This window comes from Lagenorhynchus albirostris, chromosome 5 (genome assembly GCF_949774975.1).
Source record: "Lagenorhynchus albirostris chromosome 5, mLagAlb1.1, whole genome shotgun sequence".
In the NCBI taxonomy this organism is placed as follows: Eukaryota; Metazoa; Chordata; class Mammalia; order Artiodactyla; family Delphinidae; genus Lagenorhynchus; species Lagenorhynchus albirostris.
Window position 1 is genome coordinate 76,086,702 of NC_083099.1, and position 25,480 is coordinate 76,112,181.

General features: G+C 46.7%; 1 protein-coding gene across 5 annotated transcripts in view; it reads right to left on the bottom strand.

Moving 5' to 3' along the window:
- The window catches only part of KALRN (kalirin RhoGEF kinase), a 513,398-nt gene that overhangs the window by 322,097 nt on the left and 165,821 nt on the right, over positions 1–25,480 (bottom strand). For all 5 annotated transcript variants that reach the window (XR_009540742.1, XM_060150454.1, XM_060150452.1 and 2 more), the window contains exons 2-3: positions 9,417–9,491; positions 1,460–1,574 (exon numbers count right to left, since the gene is read on the bottom strand). Coding sequence is in view for 4 of the 5 variants with exons in the window: in XM_060150454.1 (XP_060006437.1) it covers positions 1,460–1,574; positions 9,417–9,491 (190 nt within the window). In the remaining variant the exon portion in view is untranslated. The remainder of the gene's footprint in view (positions 1–1,459; positions 1,575–9,416; positions 9,492–25,480) is intronic.

Sequence of the window (25,480 nt, forward strand, 5' to 3'; positions counted from 1 at the left end):
TCCCTCTGGATAGCATAAAGAAAAGAACGACACCATCTGACATCTATTTGTTCACAGCCTTCTGCTCGGAGCTCTTCAGGGCTCCCCATTCTGTTCCACATTCTTCCAAGCATTCGATGATGGCTCCTAAATCCCCTTTTCCACCTGCCCGTCACCATCCACCAACCTCTGTACATGTGCCCCCACCCCACCGCCATAGCCCTTTCAAATGAAGTGCTGGCCTCGCTTGACACCTGCTTCAAGAACTTAATCAGCACGTTCAACAATTAGCCAAGGTCTCCCCGCAAAGGCAGACGTCCTCTCTGTGATTGACTAATTCCCCTATAAAATGCACAGAGACAAGATGAAGGTTCTAAAGGCCCCAGTCATCACTTCTTATTTACCACAACGAACACTTGACAGGCTCCAACCCCACTAAGAGTCAGAGAACAGAGTTCTCGCTGGCCACGAGCAAGGATGAGGAGAGCACTGGGGCAGGAGTCAGGAGGGTTCTGACCAAGCTCTGCCACTGCCCCACCCCCGTAAGCAACTCTAATCCCATATGGACCCTGTTTCCTAAGCAGAACATGACATGTATTTGCCTGGATTACTTCTCAGGGCTCTGCCGGCTCTCACATTCTATGATTCTCTGACTAGGCAAAGGCCTCTCCTACCCCTTCTTAAAAGATATACACCATGTCCCTGGCATGTCTCCCTCACCATCCTCTGAGGCCAGCACCACCTAGAAACACTCAGAAATCAGTGTTTCTCAACCTTTTTAAAAAATCATCCCGTGCCCCAAAAGAGACATTTTATACTTTTTTCCTTAATCACCCACCCAATGAGATTTTAATACTATGAATATATTGTATATATCTGTTTATGTACTATGTGTATAGCTGTGCTTAATACATAAAAGAGTAAGTTGTTTTTTGTTTTTTGGCCATCCCCAAGAATGAATTCTCATCCCCCTTGGAGGCAATATTACCCCCATTGAAAATGCATGACTTAGATTGAGTTTAAGGCTGCCTCTTGAATGATATAAGTGGAGTTATTTGCCCCAAACTCTAAAAGCCACAAACATATTCATAAGCCAGAGGTTTTAGAAAAAAATCCATTACACAGCCAGAGTGGAATCAGCTGGAATTCCCATTTCCCCAAGGTAAAGAACAGTTTCCCATCGCTGCTCCCAAGGCCACACTGTCACCTCTTCCAGGGCCTGTCCCGGTCCTCTTAGCCTAGGACCTTCACCTCTGCCCACGGTTCCCACATCCAGCTCCCACTCCATCCATATGAATCCCAGCGGTAACAATGGGAATGATGGGAATGAGGTGAACAATGGGTGATGATGTTCCAGAAATAATTAGAATCCATTCCAAGGGCAGAAACAGCCAGGCCCCTGGCAGGGATGGAGGCTCATTCCAACTCACTTGCATCAGTCCAGCCTCCCCCTCCCTCCCCTGCAGGACATTCACCTTACCTTGGCACGCTGGCCAGATAGGTCACGAGTTTCCTCAGGTCTTCCTGTCTTATTCTGTCATGATTGCTGCGAGCAGGGAAGGTCAGGATTGGTCCACCTCGCTTATCACGGCCCCCTGCAGGGAGGAAGAGAAGGGAGTTTAAGAAAACCAGCTAGAAACTGAGCTGGAAACAGGCAGAAAGATGGTGCCCAGAGAAATCCAGTCACTGCTTAGGGCAAGGGCAAGGGCATGGGGTTTGCGTGTGGGGAACATGCGTGACCCTGGGCAAGTCTTTTGACTTTTCTGGTGGCTCATCTGCAAAATGCAGATGAAAATAATGATGACTATATTACAGGGTTGCTGCAAGACCTGATAAGATGGCACATGAGGAAGCGCTTTGACAAGTACTCTTCACGAATGTGAGACGATAATGAAGGAAGTGATAACTGCTCGTACTGAGAAAACAAGCCATTAAAAGTGCTATGGTCTTTGGAAATTCAACCTCCAGTTCACTTCTCTTTGCAGACCTCTATGAGCAGGGAGTGCTCAAGATTAACTGAATACCACGGTGAGAAGCCCTGAAAGCATCCAGCAGGGACATCATTGCTGGGAGGTTTTTAGATTCATAGAGAAGACCTAAGTGTGTTCTACACAACCAAGGATCCACCCCTGCCTGCCTGCCTGAGGTGCCCCCTGTCACTCCTGCTGGAGAAGCACATGAATCTTTATTGGGAATAGGATGCTCAAGGTCTTAATGGCTGCAAATGCATAGGTACACACTAGGATTACAAGTGTTTTCTAAATATCAGGTTTTAAACAAAGCTGGAGGGAGTAACTGAGATGATGATCATTGTTTGCTATCAGAAGGCTGGGATTTTACATGGTTGCTTTTTCCTTCCTCTATTTTCCAAACTTTCTACTCACTATTTATTCTACGATTTAAAAATTTCTTTGTTAATGGATGCTATGATTGGGAAGCAGGACCAAGTTTCTCAGGAAGGTTAGATGAGGACGAAGCTAAGGTGTAGTAAGTATGTCCTTACAGGCACTGTCTATTTCACAAAGAAAACTCTGGGTCATGATCACAGACGCCCCATCCCGCACACATCTCAGGCTGCCACGCAGCATCCCCCAGAGCAGGGGCCACAAAGGGATCTAGAGCAAGAGGGAGTAAGGGCTGGCGTGGCCACCACCAATACTGGAAAAGAGGCTTAAAGCTCAGCGCCCTGAAGAAGGATCTTTTCCAAGGAAAAGCAGAGCCTCCCAGGGACCCACCCAGTATGAGTTCATGAATAATGTTTCCCTCTGATTGTGGGGTCCAGAAACCACAAGACAGAGGGGAGTCTTGACAAATAAAATCCAGTCCGTTCCAGGATACTCCTGAGGAGGAAATAAGGAAGCTGCAAGGAGAAAAGGGTCAAACAAGAGCAGGGCCACTGAGAGAGCTGACACTGAAGAAAAATATATTTCAGCACCGCCATCCCTTCCCTGCAGCCCCCCACCAGGGCAGATTTGTGTAGATATACCACAGAGTTTGGCCCTGGCCCCCAACTCCAAACCTTCCAAACCACAGGCTCTGGTTCCATGTACGGATAACCAACCTCATCTCATCTGCCTTGTAAGTGATCCCCATCTCCCAACTGCCTTCCACAGGAGAGAAAGGAAGTGAAGGAATCAAGTTCCCTCAAAGCTGGGAGGTTCTCCCTCACTCTCCACCTTCCCCTCCAGCCTTGAGCTCACCCGAAGGATTTTCACTCTTGGGTGTTTTTTGTCTTTTTAAAATTTGGAGCATAATTGCTTTACAGTGTTGTGAATCAGCTATGTGTATACATACATCCCCTCCCTCTTGGACCTCCCTCCCCCCCTTCCCCCACATCTAGGTCATCACAGAGAACGAGCTGAGCTCCCTGTGCCATACAGCAGGTTCCCACTAGCTAGCTATTTTACACATGGTAGTGTATACATGTCAATCCCAATCTCCCAGTTCATCCCCCCTTCCCCTTCCCCCACTGTGTCCACACGTCCGTTCCCTACGTCTGCGTCTGTATTCCTGCCCTGCAGATAGGTTCATCTGTACCTCTTGGGTGGTTTTACCTGCAGCTGTTGTCCTTCTCACTGACCTTCTGCGGATGGTTTAAGAGTAGACCTAAGGGAACATGGGGAACCGAGGCTGGTCTGATGGCAAAGGCTACCTAAAAGGCCTGGAGGGCTGCTGGCACCGTCCCTCCTGAGCGGAGCAAGTTGTGCCCTGGGAGACGAGGGTTTCATAATGTTGGCTGCAGAAGGTTCCAGATGGCAGGGGAGGGGGTGTGGGGGGAGAAGACCTGGGGAAGTGGAATTCCTTCCCTCCAGGAAGAATGGGTAAAGAATCCAGAGAGGGCTGCATGATCAAGCCAGGTATTTTTCAGAAAGGAGATGAACTTGCAAGTCTGTAGGAAGAAGAGGAGGAACAGGCATAAAGGAAAAGAATCATCACACTGGAAAGAGTGGGGAAAACGGATGGACCAAGGATCCAGAGTAGGTACAAGGGGAGGGGTTCTGCCCCTTTCTCTTTGGCAGACTGATAGAACTCAAAGAGGGAGGAGGAATAAGTTATGGAGAGGGAGAGCTCAGCGGTGCCTGGGGGACACTGTTTCTCTAGGTGAGATAGAGTGTTGAGGGTCAGGGTGGGCTTGAGGTGCTGGGAGAAAGGAGGATGGACCACCGTTGGAGAGTGTCCCTAGAGAATGGACAGCAGGACTGGGTACCATGTGGGTTTAAGAGTAGGTGGCAGGGTACCAGGGCATAGTGAGAGCGCTGTTGAAAGGTCTGGCTGTGGTGTCCATGCTAGGCTCTAACTTGAGCGAAAGCAGAATAGAACTAATGCGTGGGCTAAGTGGGGAGGGCTCAGTGAGGGTAGGAAATGGCCTACTGGTTCATGAGTGCCCAGAGGAGAGGGAACAGCATATATTTTATCTGATATCCATATTCCCACCACCAGCGATGGTGCAAGGTGAGAGGCTAAGGCCACAGACAGACATATCAAGGCTCAAGGTCTCGGATGTGTGTGGCCACGGTAGGGAGGTAGGAGATTTTGGTGCCAAGGAGACTGAGGAGCCATGAAGCTGTAGGATTTGACTGATAACTGACATGAGTGCTGAACTCCCAGAGGGCAATAAGCAGAGACAAAGAATGAGAACCCTTCGCTAAAGCCAGTGTGCACTGTGGAAGTGGACCCCAGATGGTGGGAGACAAAAGAGCCAAGTTTTGAAAAGGCAACAGAGATGGTGGCAGGATCTTCAGCAGCGCCATCCCCCTGCTCACCCAACACCTGCTGTCTGCCTCCTCAGTCGAGGCTTTGGTGCTGGGAGCTATAAGACGGGAATGTAGAGAATAAAGAGGGACGGGGTGGTTAGATGGGCAAGAACCGCCACTGGTGGCCTCCCACAAAGGCCGGGCAGGACGGGGCTGGGGAGGAGGCAAGGCTGAAAGAGGGGAGGTTAAGGCGAACCTGACTGACGTGAGGGAGGATGGCACTCACGTTTTTCAGGGGGAGGCAGGCTCCAACTAGGGTAAGTAGGTTAGGGTACTTTGGGGGAAGGACAAGAAAATACATCTAGGAAATCATACCAAAAGTTTGGCCCATGTAACTACAGTTCTGCAAGATGCTAACGGACACACATGATGTTTTTTTAAGGGAATGCATTATTTGTAGCTTGGGAAACGCTTTCATGTGCTTGAAGGACATGTGCTTTAATGAACATGGCAAATCTCCAAGAGGGGGACTATAATTTGGGGCAGCGTTTCCCAAACTTATTTGAGAGTAGACCCCTTTTTCATTTTTGAGGATCATCTCATGCACCTGTTGTTCTATCGAACGTGCTTTGAGACACGGGTCCAGAGTATAAAATTGCACCACAGCAGTGTGGAGTTCCTCTGGGAACATGGGCTTGATGTTGATGGGAGAGAAGGCGGCGGAGAGGGACATCAGGAGGGGGCCAAAAGGAGGGTGTGGGCGCACACAGAGAGCAGGGGTGAAAGGGGCCTGCAGGAGAAGGCTGGATAAAAGGGACAGCGGGCGTTGCAAGTGGGAGGCGGAAGCACATGAAGGAAGCCAGAGAGAGAGCAAAGGGAGAGCCCACGGCTGAGAATACGGAGCAGGATGGGGCAGGGCTGAAACGACAGAGGCCCCGAGCACAGCCACAGATCCCATCTCACACACATGCACACACCCACGCAGTGGTGGGCTGCCCTGGATTATTCCAAGTGCACGTTCCCATGGCAGCGCAACTTCCCCTTCCTCTGGCCATGCTGGGCACCAGCAGGGGAGGGAGCTCAACCAGCACTTCGTTTCTCTGCTCAGCACTTCCTGCAGTGTTTCTGCTCAGAAAGACATGTAACCACTACACTGCATTATTTCTGGGTTCCTTTATTTTGTTTTATTTTTGTGTTCTGTCTTCTAAAAGCTTAGGATACAAGGGCCTTTTTTGGTTCGTTTTTTGTTTTGGGGTTTTTTTTTAGATGCAGCCAGTCATCCCCCAGCACCCTCAGCGTCCTTCCCAGGCACAGAAGGACAACGTTCCCTAAGCCCCAGAGCTCCTGGCACCACGTGCAGATGAATAAGACTTACCCCACACAGAGAACAGACTTGTGGTTGCCAAGGGGGAGGGGGGTAAGGGAGGGATGGATTGGGAGTTTGGGATTAGCAGATGTAAACTATTATATATAGGATGGATAAACAACAAGGTCCTACTGTATAGCACAGGGAACTAGATTCAGTATCCTGTGATAAACCATAATGGAAAAGAATATGAAAAAGAATATATATATATATATATATATATATATATAAAACTGAGTCACTTTGCTGTACAGCAGAAATTAACAAGACATTGTAAATCAACTATACTTCAATTAAAAAAAAAAAAAAAGACTTATCCCGGGCTGCCTGGCCCACAACGACACATGGGCGTGAGCTGCAATTCCCGGCCCCTTTGGTCTTACTCTGGGAAGCAGCTACTGGCCTCATGCCTAACTAACTGCCTTCCTGGCACATTGTTGCTCTGTACTCCATTAGAACAACTCCCTACACTTGGGAAGCTCTTTTCTAGGGCTGGCTGGGCCCTGCCCCAGGGCTCTGACAGAATTCACATGGGAAAAAATAAACCATGAACAGTCAAGCAAGGGTCCCCGTGTCAGAATGTACCCTGTCTGCACTCATATGCCCTGAGCTGATGTGGAACAGAATGGTGCTCAGAGGGTATGCATTAAAGCCAGGAAGGCTGAAATTGAGTTATTTGTAGTGAGGTGGATGGACCTAGAATCTGTCATACAGAGTGAAGTAAGTCAGAACAGGAATAAAGATGCAGACGTAGAGAATGGACTTGAGGACACGTGGAGGAGGAACGGTAAGCTGAGATGAAGTGATACAGTGGCATGGACATATATATACTACCAAATGTAAAACAGATAGCTAGTGGGAAGCAGCCACATGGCATAGGGAGATCAGCCCGGTGCTTTGTGACCACCTAGAGGGGTGGGATAGGCAGGGTAGGAGGGAGATGCAAGAGGGAGGGGATATGGGGATATATGTATATGTATAGCTGATTCATTTTGTTATAAAGCAGAAAATAACACACCATTGTAAAGCAATTATACTCCAATAAAGATGTAAAAAAAAAAAAGCCAGGAAGGCTTCCTAGAGGAGGCAAAGTGGGAACTGACTTGGGACGGAGAGGAAAGGCTCAAACTGGCAGAAGGTGTGGGGAATGCACTGCAGATAGAGGAAGCATCAGGCATAGAGAAGGGAGAATTAGCAGGACACCCAGGGAGAGGGAGGACACCGGGTTAAATAGGCTCAAGGCATTAAAGAATAAAAGGAAAATATCTGCTCCGGCTCCCTATAGAGCTGTGGGCCGTGTCCTGGGAACCCAGATGATGGGCAACAGCAGAAGTCAGAGGCCTGGTGCTGCCCAGCAGCCCCAGGACTTCTACACAAGGTCTTCCCACATGCTCAGCAAGCACCCAGATCCAAGGCTTTGGAGGCTGGCTTCCACCTCTCCCCATACTGAAGTCGCTGCCACGTGATCCTGCCAAGGGACCAGCCTGAGCTTCAGCATCTTCAGTGACAGGGGCTCACCACCTAACAAGATATGCCAGCAACTAACACTAAATGGGGAAAGGAAAGGCAGCTTCCCAGCCACTCTCTCTAACAGCAAAAACAATCGCAAAACACTATATTATTATTACCACTAATGATAATAATAATAATATGCAATGCACTTTGTACCTTTCAAAGGCTTATATACTCCCATCACATACTCTGCTCTCTCGCCTCTTCCCTCTGGTCAGGTGGGAGACACCTGCTACTTGGTTTTTCCTTCCTCAAACCCCCTTCCTCTCTCTGCCTTCTCTCCATTTTGGCTATCACCAACAAGCAAGGGTGAACCCCCGCACTGTGGGGCTGTGCTGCCTCTTTCACTGTGATTGAATCGCCACTCCTTGTATATGACCAGAATCATCCAGAAACAAAGGCTCAATCCACGAATGTGTATTAAGCACCTGGATGTATTTCTTAAAATATGATCCTTCGCTATTCTCACACTGCCATTCCCCCAGTCCCTGCCAGAGATTCTAATCCAGGAGGTCTATATTAATGCCCTAGAACTGGCACCCAGAGTGATGTTGGTGCACCTTATAGTTTGCCTTCAATTACATTAGTGGTCACCAAACTTTTTCTTAAAGGGCCACATGGTAAACATTTTAGGCTTGTGGCCATCTGGTCCCTGCTAGAACTACTACTACTCAACTCTGCTGTTACAGTAACAAAGCAGCCATTGACAATACTTGTAAAAAAGCTGAATAATGACCCCCAAACATATCAAGTCCTAATCCCTAGAACCTGTAAATGTCACCTTATTTGGAAAAAGAGCTTTTGCAGATAGGGCTCCTAAGATGGGAAGATTATCCTGGAATATCTGAGTGGGCCCTAAGTGCAGTCACAAGTATCCTTACTGTGAGGCATTGGGAGATTAGACACAGACAGAAGAGCAGAAGGCAATACCACCATGGAGGCAGAGATGGGAGTGATGTGGCCACAAACCAAGGGATGCTGGCAGCCCCCAGAAGCTGGAAGGGACAAGAAACAAATTGTCCCCTAGAGCCTCCTGAAGGAGTTCAGCCTGCTGAAACTTTGACTTCAGCCCAATAGACTGATTCTGGACTTCTGGCCTCTGTAACTGTGAGAGAATACATTTCTGTTGCTGTAAGCCACCAAGCTTTGTGGCAACTTGTTACAGCAGCAATAGGAAGCTAATTAATACACTACTAAGTGAATGCACATGGCTATGTTCCAGTAAAACTTTATTTACAAAAACAGGTGGCTGGCCTGCAGCAAAACACAGGCTACAGTTTGATAACCCCTGAATTAGACATTAAAGGGGCCAGGTGCATAAGATGGGTTGGAGAGAGAAGTAAGAAATGAGTACTATTCAGAAAAATAAATAAATAGACACAAATAACTCACTTGAGTTCCCTTTGCTGGAAGGAGAGAGAAGGAGGAGCAAGAAAAAATGTAAATCTCCTCTCCACCCATTCAGAGATGAACCCAAATAAAACCTCTGGGGATGTGTGAAGCGGACAGACCCCTCCAGCTGGAGCATCTCTCAGAGGGGCCTCAGCAGCTCCTGCGGCCCTGAAAAGCCTGGGAGGGTGGGGCGGGGTGAGGTGGATGTGTGTGGGTGCAAGATGCGGGGAGGGCACTCACCTTCTGCTGTGAACATCCTCCAGGACACCCAGTGGGGACCAGAGGGCTCCCTGCCCTTTCTGCCTGCCTCTGGAGAGAGGAAGCAGCTGCAGGGGACAGCATCGCTTCCACCACCACTTCTCTCTCACTAGCACACAAAGAAGTGAGTGCCTGCGCACACGCATGCACACAGACACACACACACACACAACCTCTCTAGGTCCACTATAAAGGAAGCTTCCGTAGGCACTCACCAGACACGAAGGCCACTTTTTCCTTTAGGATGGGAAGGACATCAGAAGCTTTCAAACCATCATTCCGAAAAGACCCTGTCAGAGAACAAAACAGAAAGAATAAGGGTGAAAGAGGCCAAATGGCTGAATCCCTCAGTTCCACCCTTAGTTTCCCAACCCCATCATGAGCCAGAAAGTAATGCCTTGCTCAGGCCCCACAGCCCAGCCCAAGAGCAGGAGAGGCTCCACAACAGAAAGGACTCTTCCACGTGATGCCAGGCCACAGGGGTGACCGAGGGTATGGCCCTCCAGGTCCTTTTCAAGGAGAGACCAGTCCAAGTTACCCCCTAAAACACACACAAAGCTCCAAGCCCTGGAGCCAACAACTACAGCCTTGTTGCTGTGAACATGAAGATGGGGGCTTTTTAGAAATCATTTTTGCACTTCTAGTGCTAGCACAGTGGCTGATACACAGTAGACACTCAGTAAATATCTGCTGAACAGGTTAATTAACATCAAGATGGACCACAATGCCCTAAATAATTCTTTTTGCCTTTCCTCTATGTGGCACAGCAACTGTGAGTCTTCATTTTACAGATGGGAAAAGTGAAAATCCCCAAGTGACAAGCAAAGTTGAGTGCAAAACCCCTCCCCACCTCTCCTCCTGCCTTTTCAGTATAACCGTCCTCAGAACACAATGGACAGCTGGTGAGCAATGTCAATCCCATGGGAAGGAAACACCCTCCCTTCTTCAGCAACTCTTTCTCTGCCTAAATCTCGCTTCTCAGTTGGAAAGTCCTTTCAGGAGTCCAGTTGAGCTCCTGTCAGAGGGTTGGGGGCAGAGGCCTGGGGCTCACACAGAATGCAAAATAACAGTGTGCCCAGAGGAACAGCAGCCTCTGGAGACAGCCCCGTGTGCGATGCGTGGGAAGGGAGGACTCAGATTACACATGCTCACAAAAGCTCCAGGCCAGCCCACTGCACCCCTATCACTTACCCTGAGTACCCCACAAGGACTCTCAGGGAGAGCCAGCCCACACTCAGAGCCCTGCAGGCTGTGATGGAATCTCTGCTGTGTACCGCCTCTAGGGACATGGCTCAGAGGGACCCTGGAAGAGTGGCGGCCCTGTGTCAGCTCAGTGAGAGAGAACCAGGGACCACAGACACCCCTTCTAGTGCCTTTCTCCACTTGGCTTACTCTCTTGTGGTCCCAACCTGACAATTTACAGAGGGGAGAAATGTGCTGGACAGGATGGTCCCACTCAGGGTGTCTCAATCCCTAAAAATTGACTATTTCAAGGATCCAAAATGGTTAGGAATTCTGGCAACGACCTGGGAGTAAGATCACTGGCCTAGGGAAGGGAAATGAGACAGTTGCACACTCAGCCAAAGAGAAGAAGAGACGTATCCCCAGAATGCCAGTTTCCATGGTCAGAGGTCATACCCTAACCCAAAACAAATTTCCAAAGGGCCTCTGACCCTTTCACCTATTTCTTCTTTTTCATTTTTCACTAAATGAAGACAGTGAGGCTTTTCTTCATCAGTTGCTTCTCTTTACAAGCTGGCCCAGAGTAGCTGATGCTGAATTAACCAGCTGCAAGGCTCACTTTGAGAAGACCGTGGGCAATAGAGGAAAAACAAGAACACCATAAAAAAGGAAGTTCTAACTATAAGCATGGTTTTGGACTTTCTTAGTTTCTACAGATCTTTATGCTCTGACTTTATCTTCCAACACAGGAAAGCAATTAAACCTCACTAGGATCCAGATAAATTATTGTAGAAATTACAAACAGATACATAGGTAAATTTTCTCCATGATGCAATAAGAAGTTTCAGCTTCCGGAGCAAGGAAGAGTCCTATCAGGCCTTACCAACTAGATAAGGATCATCTTTAATACATGAATTGCTTGAGTAGAATGATGCTTCTGCATGAAAATAGTTTATTTTCATATGTGGACTATGTCTTCCTATACATCAGTTTTAATACACTCTCCTTTACGTCACTACGTACACTATTAATTTCTAGAGAAAAAAATTTTAATAAGAAAAGTTAAACTTCAGTCCTGTCTTCGTCTAGATTATTTACAAGTTTGAAAATAGCAAGACGGAAAGTAATGAGATTTTACTGTATAATAAGAATCCACATAATCCTCTTCTCTCCTAAACTCCTGTCCTGTTTTTTTCCACCGTTCTTCCTCTCTTCCCCTACCACGTTAAAGTATACAAAACGGCTCTAATTCCACAGAGTCCCCAGATATTAAGGAAGAGTTTGAAATTTGCTCTAAAAGGAGCAAAAGGTTCCCCATCCTGCCCTCTCCCCACTCCCACCTGTGGAGAGAGAGAGAGGGAATTGGGAATTTCATCCTGCATACCCCACTCGTCATGCCCCACCTCTCTGTTCTCCCCTCCAGACTCCAAGACCTGAGAGAAGGGGAGCAGCTTGTCCAGGCAGCTTGCAATTGTTGGCCCGAGTAAATGTCACTATCTTGGGTTGGGCTGGTCTAAGATTCCCAGCGGGGCTTCCTCTTCTCAGGCCAGAGTCTTCCCTCATCCCGTTCAGACCACAGCTGAGCTATCTCCCAGGTTGTGTGCCCACCATAAGAAAACCTAAAGTGTCCAGATTTACAAAATCCTTAACTAGGGGGATAATCATTTCCAACAGCAACAACAAGATTTTTCACATTATAAAAGGATTTGCTCCAGGGTTTCTTCAAATAAAACTTGCCTTAGTGGTTTGAATTAGTTTCTCATTTGCCAATAAATTGAATTACAAATAACTTTTCAATAATGTATTATTATGTAAAGCCAAGTAGAGCTAAACTAATTAGCCCAGCAGCTCAGAAGTTGGTGACCTTGCATAGAAAACCTATTTGCACTGGCTAAAGATTCTATGTGTCAATTCCCCCACCATCCTTGTGAAACCAGCTGTCAGAATCTATAAGAGAGGGGAACTTCACTGAAAGCTAACTCAAACAGGACCAATGAAACAGCAACATGTTTTCACTCCCAGGTACATGCCTGGGCAGACTCATAGTAAATATTCAATAAATATTTGATGCAAGAATAAATACATGAATGAAATGTTAACCCTTCCTAAAGTGACTTGCACAAGGTCAGTGGCCTCATCTGTCACACCAAGTGCTGGTGATCTGAGCAGATGATCTCCAGAGTACCACTCAGTTCTAGTATTCTGAGACTTTTTAAACCCTTTCTTCCTATTTACTGGCCTTTAAGATCTTCAGGTTATCAGATCAATATGCTTTGAAAGAAAGTATTGGGAACCAATTCCCTGGCAAGATTCACTGCAATTTGGGAAGATATAACAACTCTTCCCTGGCCCCCCAGCCCATTCTTTCCCAGGAACCAGTTTAGGGATTGGAATGTTCAGGGCACATCACCCCATTTTGCGGACAGCCCAAGTTACCAAAATGCGAGACTAGTGACGGGAGAACTTCCGGGGGCATACACACCTTGAAGGAGGAAGACATGATGAACTGCAATTACTCTCTCTGATACAAGGTACATTTGATAGCACTATTAGACTCTAAACCCTAAGGTAGCCCCTTGCTACCTCTAAAGAAAGGCTGAGAAGAAATAAAGGTCCCTGTGCCCTTGGGGTTACTGCAGGAAAAGAAAGAACCAGAGGGCTCCCTCATGGGCCTGGCCCAACATGAACGCTGTGCTTTATCTTAAGGACAAAGGCACACTTCCCCTGTTCAGTGTTAATCCCACCCCATTCACGTCCTGCTGCTGTCAGATTTACAAGCCTGCTGTGCTGTTAATTAGCAAAGCTGAAATGCTCTGCCTCTATTAGGGAAGTAAAAATTACCACCGCCATCTCCCCAGGCTCTCCAGCATGGGTCTTCTCCAAGCCCCACTCTTACCTCCTCCTCGCTCCAAACGGGTTAGGCTCACAGTGCTGCTGCCTGTTCCTCTTCACATTTTCCTAGTCACTGCTCCGTGGCTGGAAGATGCCGACCATCCCACTCTGGCTCCCAGCCTCTGTGTGGCCCCCACATGGCAAGAGCAGGACCAGCCCTTGTGTCACAGGCCCTGTCTGTGGTTTTGTGGCTCTGGGATGGCAGTGAGTCTCCCAGGGCAGCTGGGTGCCTTGTCTATGCTAACCTCCTTTAGGATGCAATCATGATTTCAACAAGTGAAGAAGCAAGTAAGTGTTGAGCATTTGGAGGTGCAAGCTGCCAGGGTACCCATGGACTGCTCTTTGTTTCCTTTTGGTTCTCAGTCACACCCCCTTAATTTGCACTTAGTTAGAGGTTATTGTGTAAGTATGCTAATGTTGCATCCAATGGGCCCTAACCCTGTTTGGCCACTGAGACAGCAAATTTCCCAGTGCTCAGGTCTCTGCCTCCTCTTTCCACGCCATCCCTGTGGTGTCCAGCATGGGAGCCTTGATCACAGTGGCACTGAAACACTGACTGATCTGCTGTACAAAAGAGCTGAGAATTCCAAGAGCTCAGTAGGCAGAACCTTGGTTTTGGCATTATTTGGACAGTTTCCTATTCCCAGGGTCATTCTTTTATCAATTCTCTATTGAACACCTATTATGCGCTAGGCCTTATGTTAGGCTGTGGTGATACTTTGACAAATAAGAAATGGACGCTGTTCTCCAGGGGTCTTCCAGGCAGAGGTAGATAGGTATGCAGACAGGACAATGAGGTATTATTAGAGATAAGACATCAAGTGTACAGAATGCCAGGGAGCCCAAAGGAAAGGCTTCCTAATGGTGAGTCCTAAATCCTTCCTACTTAAAGTAACAAGTGTCATCTACCACCTTGCTAGAAATGCAGAATCCCAGGCCCCACCCCAGACCTACAAGATCAGAGCTTGTATTTTAACAAGAAACCCAGGTGATGAATATGCATCATGTTTAGGGAAGTGATATACTCTAAAGTATGTCTTTCTATTCCAGAGTTGCTTCAAAGGCAGAGATAGACAAAAGCATCCTTTATCCCAGTCTAAGCAGAACCTCTGAACTCTGACCTAGTGCTGCTGGTCATGACCCCTCCCACTCCCACCATGGGAAGACCCCTCCCCTCTGCCCAGGATTCCAGAGATTCAGCCATTACTCTGTGACCCAGAACTCAAATCCAGCTCTGGCATAAAAAGGCTATCCAGGAGGGCTATCCCCCTCCAGGGCATTGCGACTGGACCATGTCTTGTTTTTTGGCAGTAGGAATATTTATGAATAACACTTGTCCAAACTGCTCAGAATTCCGGTAGCTTAAAACCACTCTCTCATGAATCAAATATTTTAATTTCACAACAAATCTTCCTAGCTACCCCAACCCTCAGAGCCCTCCGCCTTCTCTAACTGCTCTCAGTACCATAAACACTGTCACTGATCATATTTACAGGCAAAGATGCCATCTCTGAGATGGCCCTGGAGGACAGAGCAGCCAGGCAGCTTATGCCTGTTCATCACACCTGCACTCCCACCCATAGGTGCAAAGCCCTGAACACTGGGCAACACTGGATGAGAAACAGAGGAACGAGAGGTGCCCCCACCCTAGGGAGCTCCACATCTAAGGAGAACACAGTGCTTATCTCAGGCAATTTGCTCCTTTGGAGGGGAGACCCCATTTTTGCCCTCTGAGAGTTTCCTGCCTAATAAAATGCCTAATGCCCATTTCCCCTGACACCAGGAAGCTACCAGACACTCTATAAAAAAACAACTCAGGGGCTTCCCTGGTGGCTGGAATGCAGGGACACGGGTTCGAGCCCTGGTCCGGGAAGATCCCACATGCCGTGGAGCAACTAAGCCCGTGCGCCACAACTACTGAGCCTGTGCTCTAGAGCCCGCGAGCCACAACTACCGAAGCCCGCGTGCCTACAGCCCGTGCTCCGCAGCAAGAGAAGCCACCGCAATGAGAAGCCCACGCACCGCAAAGAAGAGTAGCCCCCAGCCGCCGCAACTAGAGAAAGCCCGCGCAGCAACGAAGACCCAACACAGCCAAAACTAAATAAATAAAAATAATAAAGTTCCCTTAAAAAGAAAAAAAAAAAACAACAAAGCTTAAGAGTCTGCGATTCTGGTAAAGACCCTCCCATCCTGCCTCCAGCATGGCTGTCCTGCATCCCCTCTACCCTGACTACTGGTGCCCTCAACCACTGAGTTACCCAAACAGAAACCTGGGAGGCATATCCTAGACTCCACCCCACCCCCGCTCCTATACTGCAAATATCGATTCAGTCACTTGGCTCTGTTGATTCGACCTCTTAAATCTTTCTCTAATCCATCACTTCCTCTGGGCAGTTTCCCTGACCTCCCCATCAAGTTGAGCCATCCCTGACTGTACCTTGTACTCTGTCACTCCTGAATGGCATTTCTATGCTTTCATTCTGTTTCCCATTAACTGACCCTGACACCCCAAGGGTGGGGACCATGTCTTACTCGGTGTTCTACCCCAGCACCTAGCACAGTGCCTGTCAAGCCAAAGAGGATAAAGAAACACTGCACTGAAACTGAGCACGCACAGGTCCTACGAAGACAGAGAGTAAGAGGGGTGAGTTGGAGGCAGTTCATCAGGGTGGCCCCACCAAGAGGTGATCTTTGAACTAGGTTTTGAATGGAACAGTGCTCTGGTGGGGAGCAGTATGTGCCAAGGCAGAGAGGAAGGGGCAAGCGAGCTGTGTGCTAGAGACAGAGAACAGACTGAACAGAAAAGCAGGGTTACGCAGCCACGGAGAGGAGGGCATGGGGGTGGTGGGTGGGCTCCGTGATCTCATTCTGAACTTGAACAATCTCAGTAGGGTGGGCTCCCGAGAAGCCCCTGGCAACGATGTGTCCGCAAGCGCCTGCAGAAGCTCAGAGAGCTGGACTGTGCCGCAGCAAGGGCCAGAGCTGGTGGAATCTGGCTGGTGCCAAAGGAAGGCTGTGGTTCCAAAACAGAGCTGGACCCAGCAGGTGCTGACTCCAGCCCCCACGTCACACTCTGTTCTAGCTTGAAGGGAGAATGGGACACACAGCCCCTGCTGAGGTGGCTGGTGGACTGGGGGGCAGGGGGCACTGGAACTCGGCCTCTTAGTATCTTCTCCCTAGGTTCTAAGAGAAGCAGGAGGAATGCTTGTCTGCTAGGTACCTCCTGGGAGCCTGCCAGGCCAGCAAGCAGGCTGAGAGTTTGTGGAAGACCCTGAAGATGCAATGTGGAACTTATTCATAAAGGGAAGAGACTTGAGGACATGGCCCCTTCTCTGTAGGGACCAGATGGGCAAAGCCCTTGGGAGAAGATGCTGTCAGTGCAGCTGGGCTGAGAGGGAACCTATCGGTGCAAAGTGGCAATGATCTTTATTCCCCTCACCGTCCCTTCTCTCCTTCTCCCTCTCCTATATTAACCCAAGAGGAGAGAGGTGGCAAGAATGAGAGGGGAAAGGGTAAGAGAGACAAAGAGCTGGAGAGAAACACACACACACACACACACACACACACACACACACGGAGGTGACTGTCTTGTCTCCTCTTTACAGACACGCTAACGAGCTATTGAGGCAACTCCTCCGGGGACTATAAATATGTTCCTTGGAGCTCTCCTTAAAACTCCTGCCACTGAGGCAGGAAGCGTGTGCAGAGCTCAGCGGAAGGAATAAATCTGGCCGAGAAAGAGACTGGGCAGCTTAGTGTCAGCAACTGATGCACCACACAGCATGGGGACCCACTGCCTCTCCCCAGCTGGGGATCTGTCACCCCACTGACACCTGCAAATGTCAGACCAGCTGGCAGCGCCCTCCCACCCCTTGAGCAGCAGCCACAGAGCAGCGATGCTGTGGTAGGCTCTCCCCGACCCCGGCACCAGGCCATGGGACTTCTGAGAGAAGGACATTCACGAACCTCAGCTCACCTGATTTCAGCGCAAAAGGGGAGAAGGAAAAAAAACATAAAGGCTCCTCTTTCAGCAACTGCTAAGTACTAAGCTTTTCCAAACAAACTGACGAGGCCTTATGCAGTGTGAGGCAGTAGCCAGGGACTTGTGATGAGGGCCAGATTGAGCCGTCTTTACACAATGGGGACACAATGTCTACCTTCTCTGAACTCTGACATGCATTTGAACGTCACCCCTCACAATGAGCACTTTCTGCCCTGCTCCATAGTGAGCTGTGTCGCTTCTCCAGGGTGCTTCCCCTAACTCCATCCCGAGCCCAGGCGGGCCCGGCTTCCCTTCTCTGTGCATCACATGGCAGGCACCTCACTGCCATGCCATCTCCACTCCTGCATCTGGATCCCTCTCTAGACTCTAAGCTCTTGATGGCAGGGACTGGCACACAGCTAGTGCTTAACGAGCAGCCCGGGAACCAAATCTTATTCATCCACAGTGCCTTCCACACAAAAGGTGATTAATAGCAGCTGTGCCTCTTCCTCTCCTGGTCCCTCTCTGTGCCTTTTTTTTTTTTTTACCCCACCTCCATCTTTCTCCCTCACGCTTCACGTGAACTCTTAATTGTGGCCTGTTTCAATATTAACTTCCTAAATATTAGATATAAAGGCCTGGCTAATGGGCTACTTCTGAAGAGCAGAAATGTGTAACACTTACCACTGCTAAGTTAGCTCCATTAAAGATCACTAATAATTAGCACTTTAAACATGTGGGTAACACCTCTCTAAGCCCAGCTAATGAGCAAACCATTTGTTTATTCTTCACAAGCTTTAATATTAGCTTGAGCTGAGACCTCAGCTGGTTCACAGGTTCACTCACTCTCCCTCCCTTCCCAGAAAAGTTGCCATCACTCAATGTCCTCTGGACACAAGAAAATGGCCACTTCAGGAGTGACTATACCTGCTCATCATTTTTTTTTTTTAACAGAGTCTTTGCTAACTGATCAGGTTATTTAAAGTGCTCATGCCTCACAGATGGTGGTGAGGGTGGTAGATTTATTGTCTTTTTTTCTTACACGGAGCACTACTCTTGGACGGGTCCTCCAAGTAACACAGAACATTTGCCAGTGATGAATCAGTGCTGAATATAAATCAGCTGTTGAACATTAGCAGTATATTTGCTCCCTTAATATGTTTAGAGAGAGTTACAGAGGTACTCAGAGGGAGGAGGTGTGTGCTGTGGAAGTTCAGACATGGAAAAGTTTCACTCCTTGGGACCCTCACTCTTCCCCAGTGTGCACATCAATAGCATTTTAATTTTGATTTAATCAGGACATTATGATTTTAGTTAAAAATGAAACTGTTGATATAAAAAGCCAGCTTTGGCCTCTGTCATTATGGAAGGCACTCAGGCAGACATCCAAACATGAAATGGCCCAGCACATCCCCAAGGCCTCTTTCCTCTCCCCCCACCCACCCTCATGGCCTGAAATTCAGGTGTGGGTCGCAGTAAAGCAGCAATGGCTGACTGCAGAGCTCAGAGCAGGAGACCCTCCTGGGCAGCTCCTGGAGCAGTCTCTCTCACCCCAGCCCAGAGTTTCTCCCTGTTCCCACCTCCAGGCTTTCTGATTCCACAGCTGTGCCATTCCTGCCCTGGTCTCACTACCACGCCCATCAGCGGAAGCAATGCCAGAGGGACAGATTGGACACAGGTCCACCACAGACATAGAACAACTAGGGCCAAGGTAATAACCAGGTTTGCAGAATTGCAAGTGCAGCCTGACAGGTGAGAAGGGCCACACCCAAAGGTCATATTATTGAACAAACTTTAGCAAACTAAAGCCCCTTCTCCCACTTCAAGGACGTGCGTGCTGCTGTCCTTGGTCCTGAGCTAGTTGGGTAGCTGCTAATCAGAGTAACTGCTGTCCAGCCTGTCTTAGGATATGTGAACCAAATGAGAAAGAGAGATAAAAGAGATGTTAAGATGTATCAGAGAGATAAACAAATATGAAAAAGTATTGAAGGACACAGACATGGAGAGATTACCGGAGAGAATTAAAAGACTTGTTCTGGTATTGTTTTCAAATAATTGCTGTAACCAAGAAAGAAAGGTCTGTGCACATCACATCACATCACATCACATCACACACACATACACCTTCCATGGAAATGAGATAGCATGAACTCCTTATGTCCATCAATACTATGTTTAGGTTTCTGGATAAACTGACATAGATGGGTTGGCCATGGAAAGATTCCTAGAGTTTTAGGGAATTTTTAAATCTCTCCTTAAGTTATTACCTTGGGTATCTAAACACTACCCAATTCAGTTCAATAAATATTAATTGAGCATCTATATGTACCAAGTAAAGTCCCAGTCACTATGGGTATAATGATAAAAAATGTAGAGTTCCTGACCTTAAGGGACTTTTAATTTAGAGGGAGAATCAGACACATCAACATGTAATTTTAATATCAGGTAAGAAACACAATGATAGAAGTATCGGGTTGGCCAAGAAGTTCATTCAGTTTTTAAGTAAAAGACACATTTTTCATTTTCACAAAGAACTTTTTTGAACATATTTACTCACCGAACGAACTTTCTGGCCAACCCAACACATACAAGGGACAAATATTCAGAAAATCCCAAAGGGCTAATAAAACTCAAGGCCTAAGAAAGTGTCTGAAAAGTGAAGGAGCAGTAGCTAGAGAAGAGGCAATGGGTTATGGGAACCTCAGCAAGGTCCTCGACTGGACAGGACAGTAGTGAGTCCTGAGGTTTCTCTGGTAGGTTTCAGGGAGCAGAGAAGAGTAGCTAAGATGTGACGGCTTCCCCCTACAACCCAGACCCTCTCCACAGTAACAGAGAGATGAGTTAGTGTTTGCCAGAGATAAGCAACAAAGCTTCCCTGACAGACCCAGCATAATGAGGAGCCAGCTTAAGCTAGGAAATGACCAGGATCAGGAAGACTCATGATGCCTGATATTTCTTTAGAGAGAAGCAAACCGTGTCAAGTGTCAAATAGGAAATCAAGGTAATCCGAATATCTCATGGAGCTAGAATTCTCCAGAATATGGAAAACAAGGAGCTGGGGCGGGGGGAAGGGTTGTCTGCAAAGGGTTGCCTAGGTAACCTTCAACTCTGCTCACCAGAGGACATACTAAGCCGCACCTTCCAGGAGCACCCGGTAAACCGAAACAGGCTTTCTAGCCTTCCCTCAAAAATGTGTGTGATGGGCTTCCCTGGTGGCGCAGTGGTTGACAGTCCGCCTGCCAATGCAGGGGACACGGGTTCGTGCCCTGGTCCGGGAGGATCCCACATGCCGCGGAGCGGCTGGGCCCGTGAGCCCTGGCCGCTGAGCCTGCGCGTCCGGAGCCTGTGCTCCGCAACGGGAGAGGCCACGGCGCTGAGAGGCCCGCGTACCACAAAAAAAAAAAAAAAAATTTTGTGGTGGGGGAGGCCTTGAACCTCATGAAACTGCATTCAAGTTATTGCATATAAACCCATATGTGCCCATTTTTCTGAGAAGAAAATTGTGTAATTCCAGTTTTCATGAGATTTTCAGAAGGGTCAATAGCTCCCTAAATGGTAGAGAATCACTGGTCTAAAGCAAAGTCAAAATGAGACCCTACAGTCTGCTTTGAGTTCTAACCACTAAATCCTATCACCCATCACCTGCCTCACTCATGGCCCTCTAACACACATGGTTTAGCTGAGACCCAATAGGGTGGTTGGGCTGGAAGAGAAACTAGAGAAATGATTTAGATTCCTTAGCTTGGATAAGAGGAATCTGAGGCAGATGGGAGGTAAAGCCTATGCGCCAGATCCTATGCTCTAAGGATAAGCTTCAGAGGCGGTTTTCTCTCGTTACAGGGGGCCAGAAGGAGTGAGGTTAAACACAAAATGAGTTTTTTGGTTTCTTGTTCGTTTGTTTTTGGCCATGCTGTGCAGCACGCGGGATCTTAGTTCTGCAACCATTGCCCCCTGCAATGGAAGCATGGAGTCTTAACCACTGGACTGCCAGGGAAGTCCCTGAAATGAGTTTTATAAATACCTAGGCAGTGTCTTTCCTGGGAGCCTTCCTAACTGAAGATTTCTCTGGCCTCTAACCCCAGCTAGCAGAGTGATGGCAACTTTACCCAAGATCCCTCCTAGACCACGAGGGGTTATGGTCAAGATTAGAGCCAGCAGAGGGGGTCTGCAAACGTATTTAACAAGATCCCTTGGAGCTGGATCATGGCAGAGTGAGACGCAGGCTCTCAGGTGTTCCTAGTCAGGCAGTCACAGCAGAGCAAGCCTGGCCACTATGCTCTCATCAAGCCATCTTGCACCACATGGGGAGCTTTCCCAGGGCAGGAACCTCCCAAGAGGCAGCTCACAGCCCTGAGCAAAACACAGGCTCTGGATTCAGACAGAACTAAGTCTGACTCCCAGCTCCAGCACTTATTAACTGTGTGCCTTGGACAGTTTACTTAACCTCTCTGAGTCTGTTTCCTCATCAGAGGTAAAAATACCTATTTCACACCTGTAGTGATGATTAAAGGAGAAAATCTATTTGAAGGTACAAGACACATACCTGATGCTATGTCAACATAACACTCCTTCCTTCCTTCCTGTTTATCTTAGTAGCCCCAGCATGGGGCCTAGTACACAGTAGATGCTCAATAAAAGTGTTGATTATGTGAATAAATAAATGAATGAGTGAACGAGTAAGTGAATGGAGTAGATTCAGAAAATGGCAGCTAATAACGGCCTTTCCACCTCCCCACTCCATACCTGTAAGCCATGTTGCTCACATTCCTCTTGCAGTTACTCTGAATTTTCATTGTTTCTTTCTCTCCCCTACCCAATCTGGGCTGTTTGACGAGCACTCTAACCACTCCTGCTCCCATAGCCAGGTTCTCCAGATGCAAAAGAAAGCCTCTGTCTCCAGCGGGAGAGCAGCTGCTGGTTGAGTGCTTGCCCCTCCTCCTGTGTCCAGAGCGCTATGGTCCCCGGCACCCCTCCCATACTAATCTCTATGTGCTGCAGCCTGTAGCTGGCCAGCCTCATCCCGTCTTCCCCAGCTCCTCTCCCCACTGCTCTGGGTTCCAGACAAAGGTGTACTGGTCCAGATGGCATTTCTGAGAAGGACCCCTACTGAAAATGCATCCCGACAGCAAGGCCACCATCTGAGATGAGGTAGCCCTAACATCTACCTGTGGGCAGAATCTTCAGAGCCCCGTGAGGAGCCCCAGCAGCTTGCAGGGAGAAACAAGAGGCCTGAGGGGAGTCCATGCCCTGTGGGTCTTTTCTTTGGTTGGCCTTGAGCTGTCAGGCTATTGAGAGTGGACAAAGGGCTAGAGAGGTCACAGAGCTAGGTGTGGAGGCTGGAGGTGTGGCGAATACAAACCCCGGTGAATCGGACCCTTAATCCACTTGCTACATAGAATAAATGGCTCCATGCTGCTAAAATTCTCTGTTCCAGGCTCTCTGAAAGTCTTTTCTCATTAATTCTCCAATACTTAGAATTTTCTCCAGTAATGAGCAAAATACCTGTAGGAGGCTGGGAAACCTGGTCCTCTTTGCTCCTTTCTAGCTCCTTGAAGAAGAGGAGACCCTGCCACAACCAGGGAGCCGTGAGGCTGCCTTGTCCACAGATGAATATGCACATGTACTCAGAATACAGCTTATATGCTAAGGACTAGAATAATGCTAAAGTAGGGAGTAATGACATTCATTATGGCTTCATACTATTGAAAACTCACACGAAACCTACATGTTCAACCACAGGGGATTGGTAAAATTAACCATGGTCTATCCACTCTATGCAGCCATTAAACATGACACTGTACAAGAATAATTAATGCCATGGGAAATGTCATGGTATACTGTTAAGTGAGAAAGCCAGATTATAAAATAGCATGTACAACTTTATCCCCATTGTATATACACTGGTGTGTGTGTGTGTATATAAACCATATACATACAGTAGACAGCGATTATCTTTGGAAAACAGGATTATGACTAATGTTGTTAATGTTTCTCTAATGTTTTTCCCTGTCCAATTTTTCTTATTTGTTCTTGAAATAACTGAGATAGAGCAAATTCCCTTCTTTGTATATTAATCTTTCATATACGGGATCCTTATATAATATTCATGCACTTAAAACATTTAATGATTAGGTTGTGGTTATGACACTATCTGCAAACTTATTTAAAGTCTAGGATAACTGTGTTACGCAGCTGTTCACTCTATGATGTAATTCAATGGCAAATAAAAGTGGCTACGGGGCTTCCCTGGTGGCGCAGTGGTTGAGAGTCCGCCAGCCGATGCAGGGGACACGGGTTCGTGCCCCGGTCCAGGAAGATCCCACATGCTGCGGAGCGGCTGGGCCCGTGAGCCATGGCCGCTGAGCCTGCGCGTCCGGAGCCTGTGCTCCACAACGGGAGAGGCCACAACAGTGAGAGGCCTGCATACAGCAAAAAAATAAAAAATAAAAGTGGCTACGATTCATCACAGATAAAGTTGTCTTACGACTAAAAGAAATGAAGTCCAAATAAGCTATAGAAAGAAATTTAATTTTTCATTAAATGCCATTTAAAGATTTTCCATATATATAAATAGAGTTTATCTCAGGAAGGCAAGACATTAAAGAAGATTCAAGTAAAATAAAATTCAAATAAAATCAACATGGTTTTGGATTAAAAAGCTAAATATTATATCAGTTGAATGAATCTCTAAGTACCTATTATGTGCCAAAGGGATTTTCAACTAGACTTTCATTTGAAGGGATACATGGATAAAAATAATTAAACATGTTTTGGAAAAAAGTTGAATAATGGGTTGGGTTTGCCCTACTAGATATTAAAAAATGTATATTTTAAAGTACAATTATTAAAGGTGGCAGAGACACAAGAATTAACATATAAATGAATGGAGCCTGATTAACAGACCTAATATAGATCTGACATATTTAAGAACCTAATATCTGATAAGGGAAGAATCTAAAGAAATAGGGAAAAGATGAATTATTCAATAAATGGCACTGGAAAAATAGACTAGTTGGAAAAGAAAAATCAAGTTAATCTTCATAGCTTCACACTATACACCAAAATAAATTTTAGAGTAGAAAACCCAATCTTAAAAATGGCATACAAAAAAAAAACACTGTAAGAAAAATATGGGTGAGTATTTAACTGATCCCTGAATGAGCAAGAGCTAGACATGAAAACACTGAAGAAATAAGAAAGGAAAATATTTATTATTTTGTCTATGGAAATTTTTAAACTGTACATCAGAGTATAAGCAAAATTTAGAATGTAAATGACAATCTGGAAACATATTTACAACAAATCTGACAAAGGATTAATACTACTCCCTATCTGAAAAACAGGCAAAGAATATAAACATACATTTCAAAAAAAAGAAGAAATGGCACTAAACAAGAAAAAGTAGTCAGCCTAATTAGTAATCAAGGAAGTGCAAACTAAATAATGAGATGTTTTAAAATTCTTTAAATTTGCAAAGATTTTGAAAAGGCAACAATCCTCAATGCTGGCAAGAGTTCAGGGCTAGCCCTCTCTGCCCACATCCCTGCCAGTGCACTTAAAATGACAGCAACCTTTCCAGAGGGCAATTTGGTAATATGAATCATGAATAATAATATACATAATCAATGACCTAGTAATTCAGTACCCCTTCTGGATGTCCATCTAAGGAACTAAGGAAAAATGACGGCAAATATTTGAGGAGAAGGGGTTTCAAGCAGCACTTTTTATTGTGGTCCCAAACTGCAAACAGCCTAAATGTCCAACAGAAGGGGATTACTTAGATAAACTTGAGATAGCTCTAAATGAAACACCAATCAGCCATTAAAATTTTTATTTTTGAGTAATTTATAATTTCATGGAAGAATGCTCACAATATGTAAAGTAAAAACTAGGATACTAATGATACATGTACTATACAAACATTAGGCTGAATCTTAGGAAATTGCTGAGGCTCAACTGGTTTTTTTTTTTTTTACCTTCAGAAATATCAACTTGGTATGATCCCAAATACAGATATAATATATTTCTGGGTTGTGGGGATTATTAAGATATTTTATTTTCTTCTTTATACTGTTCTATAGTTTTTAAAATTTCTTCAATGAATATGTATTAAAATTTAAAGCTGTATAATTATGTGAAGACCATATGAAGAACCATCCAAAATTCAAATTTGTAATAAACTATCTCTGCTTCCTCTTGTCTGCCTCGTTGATCTCTTAATCT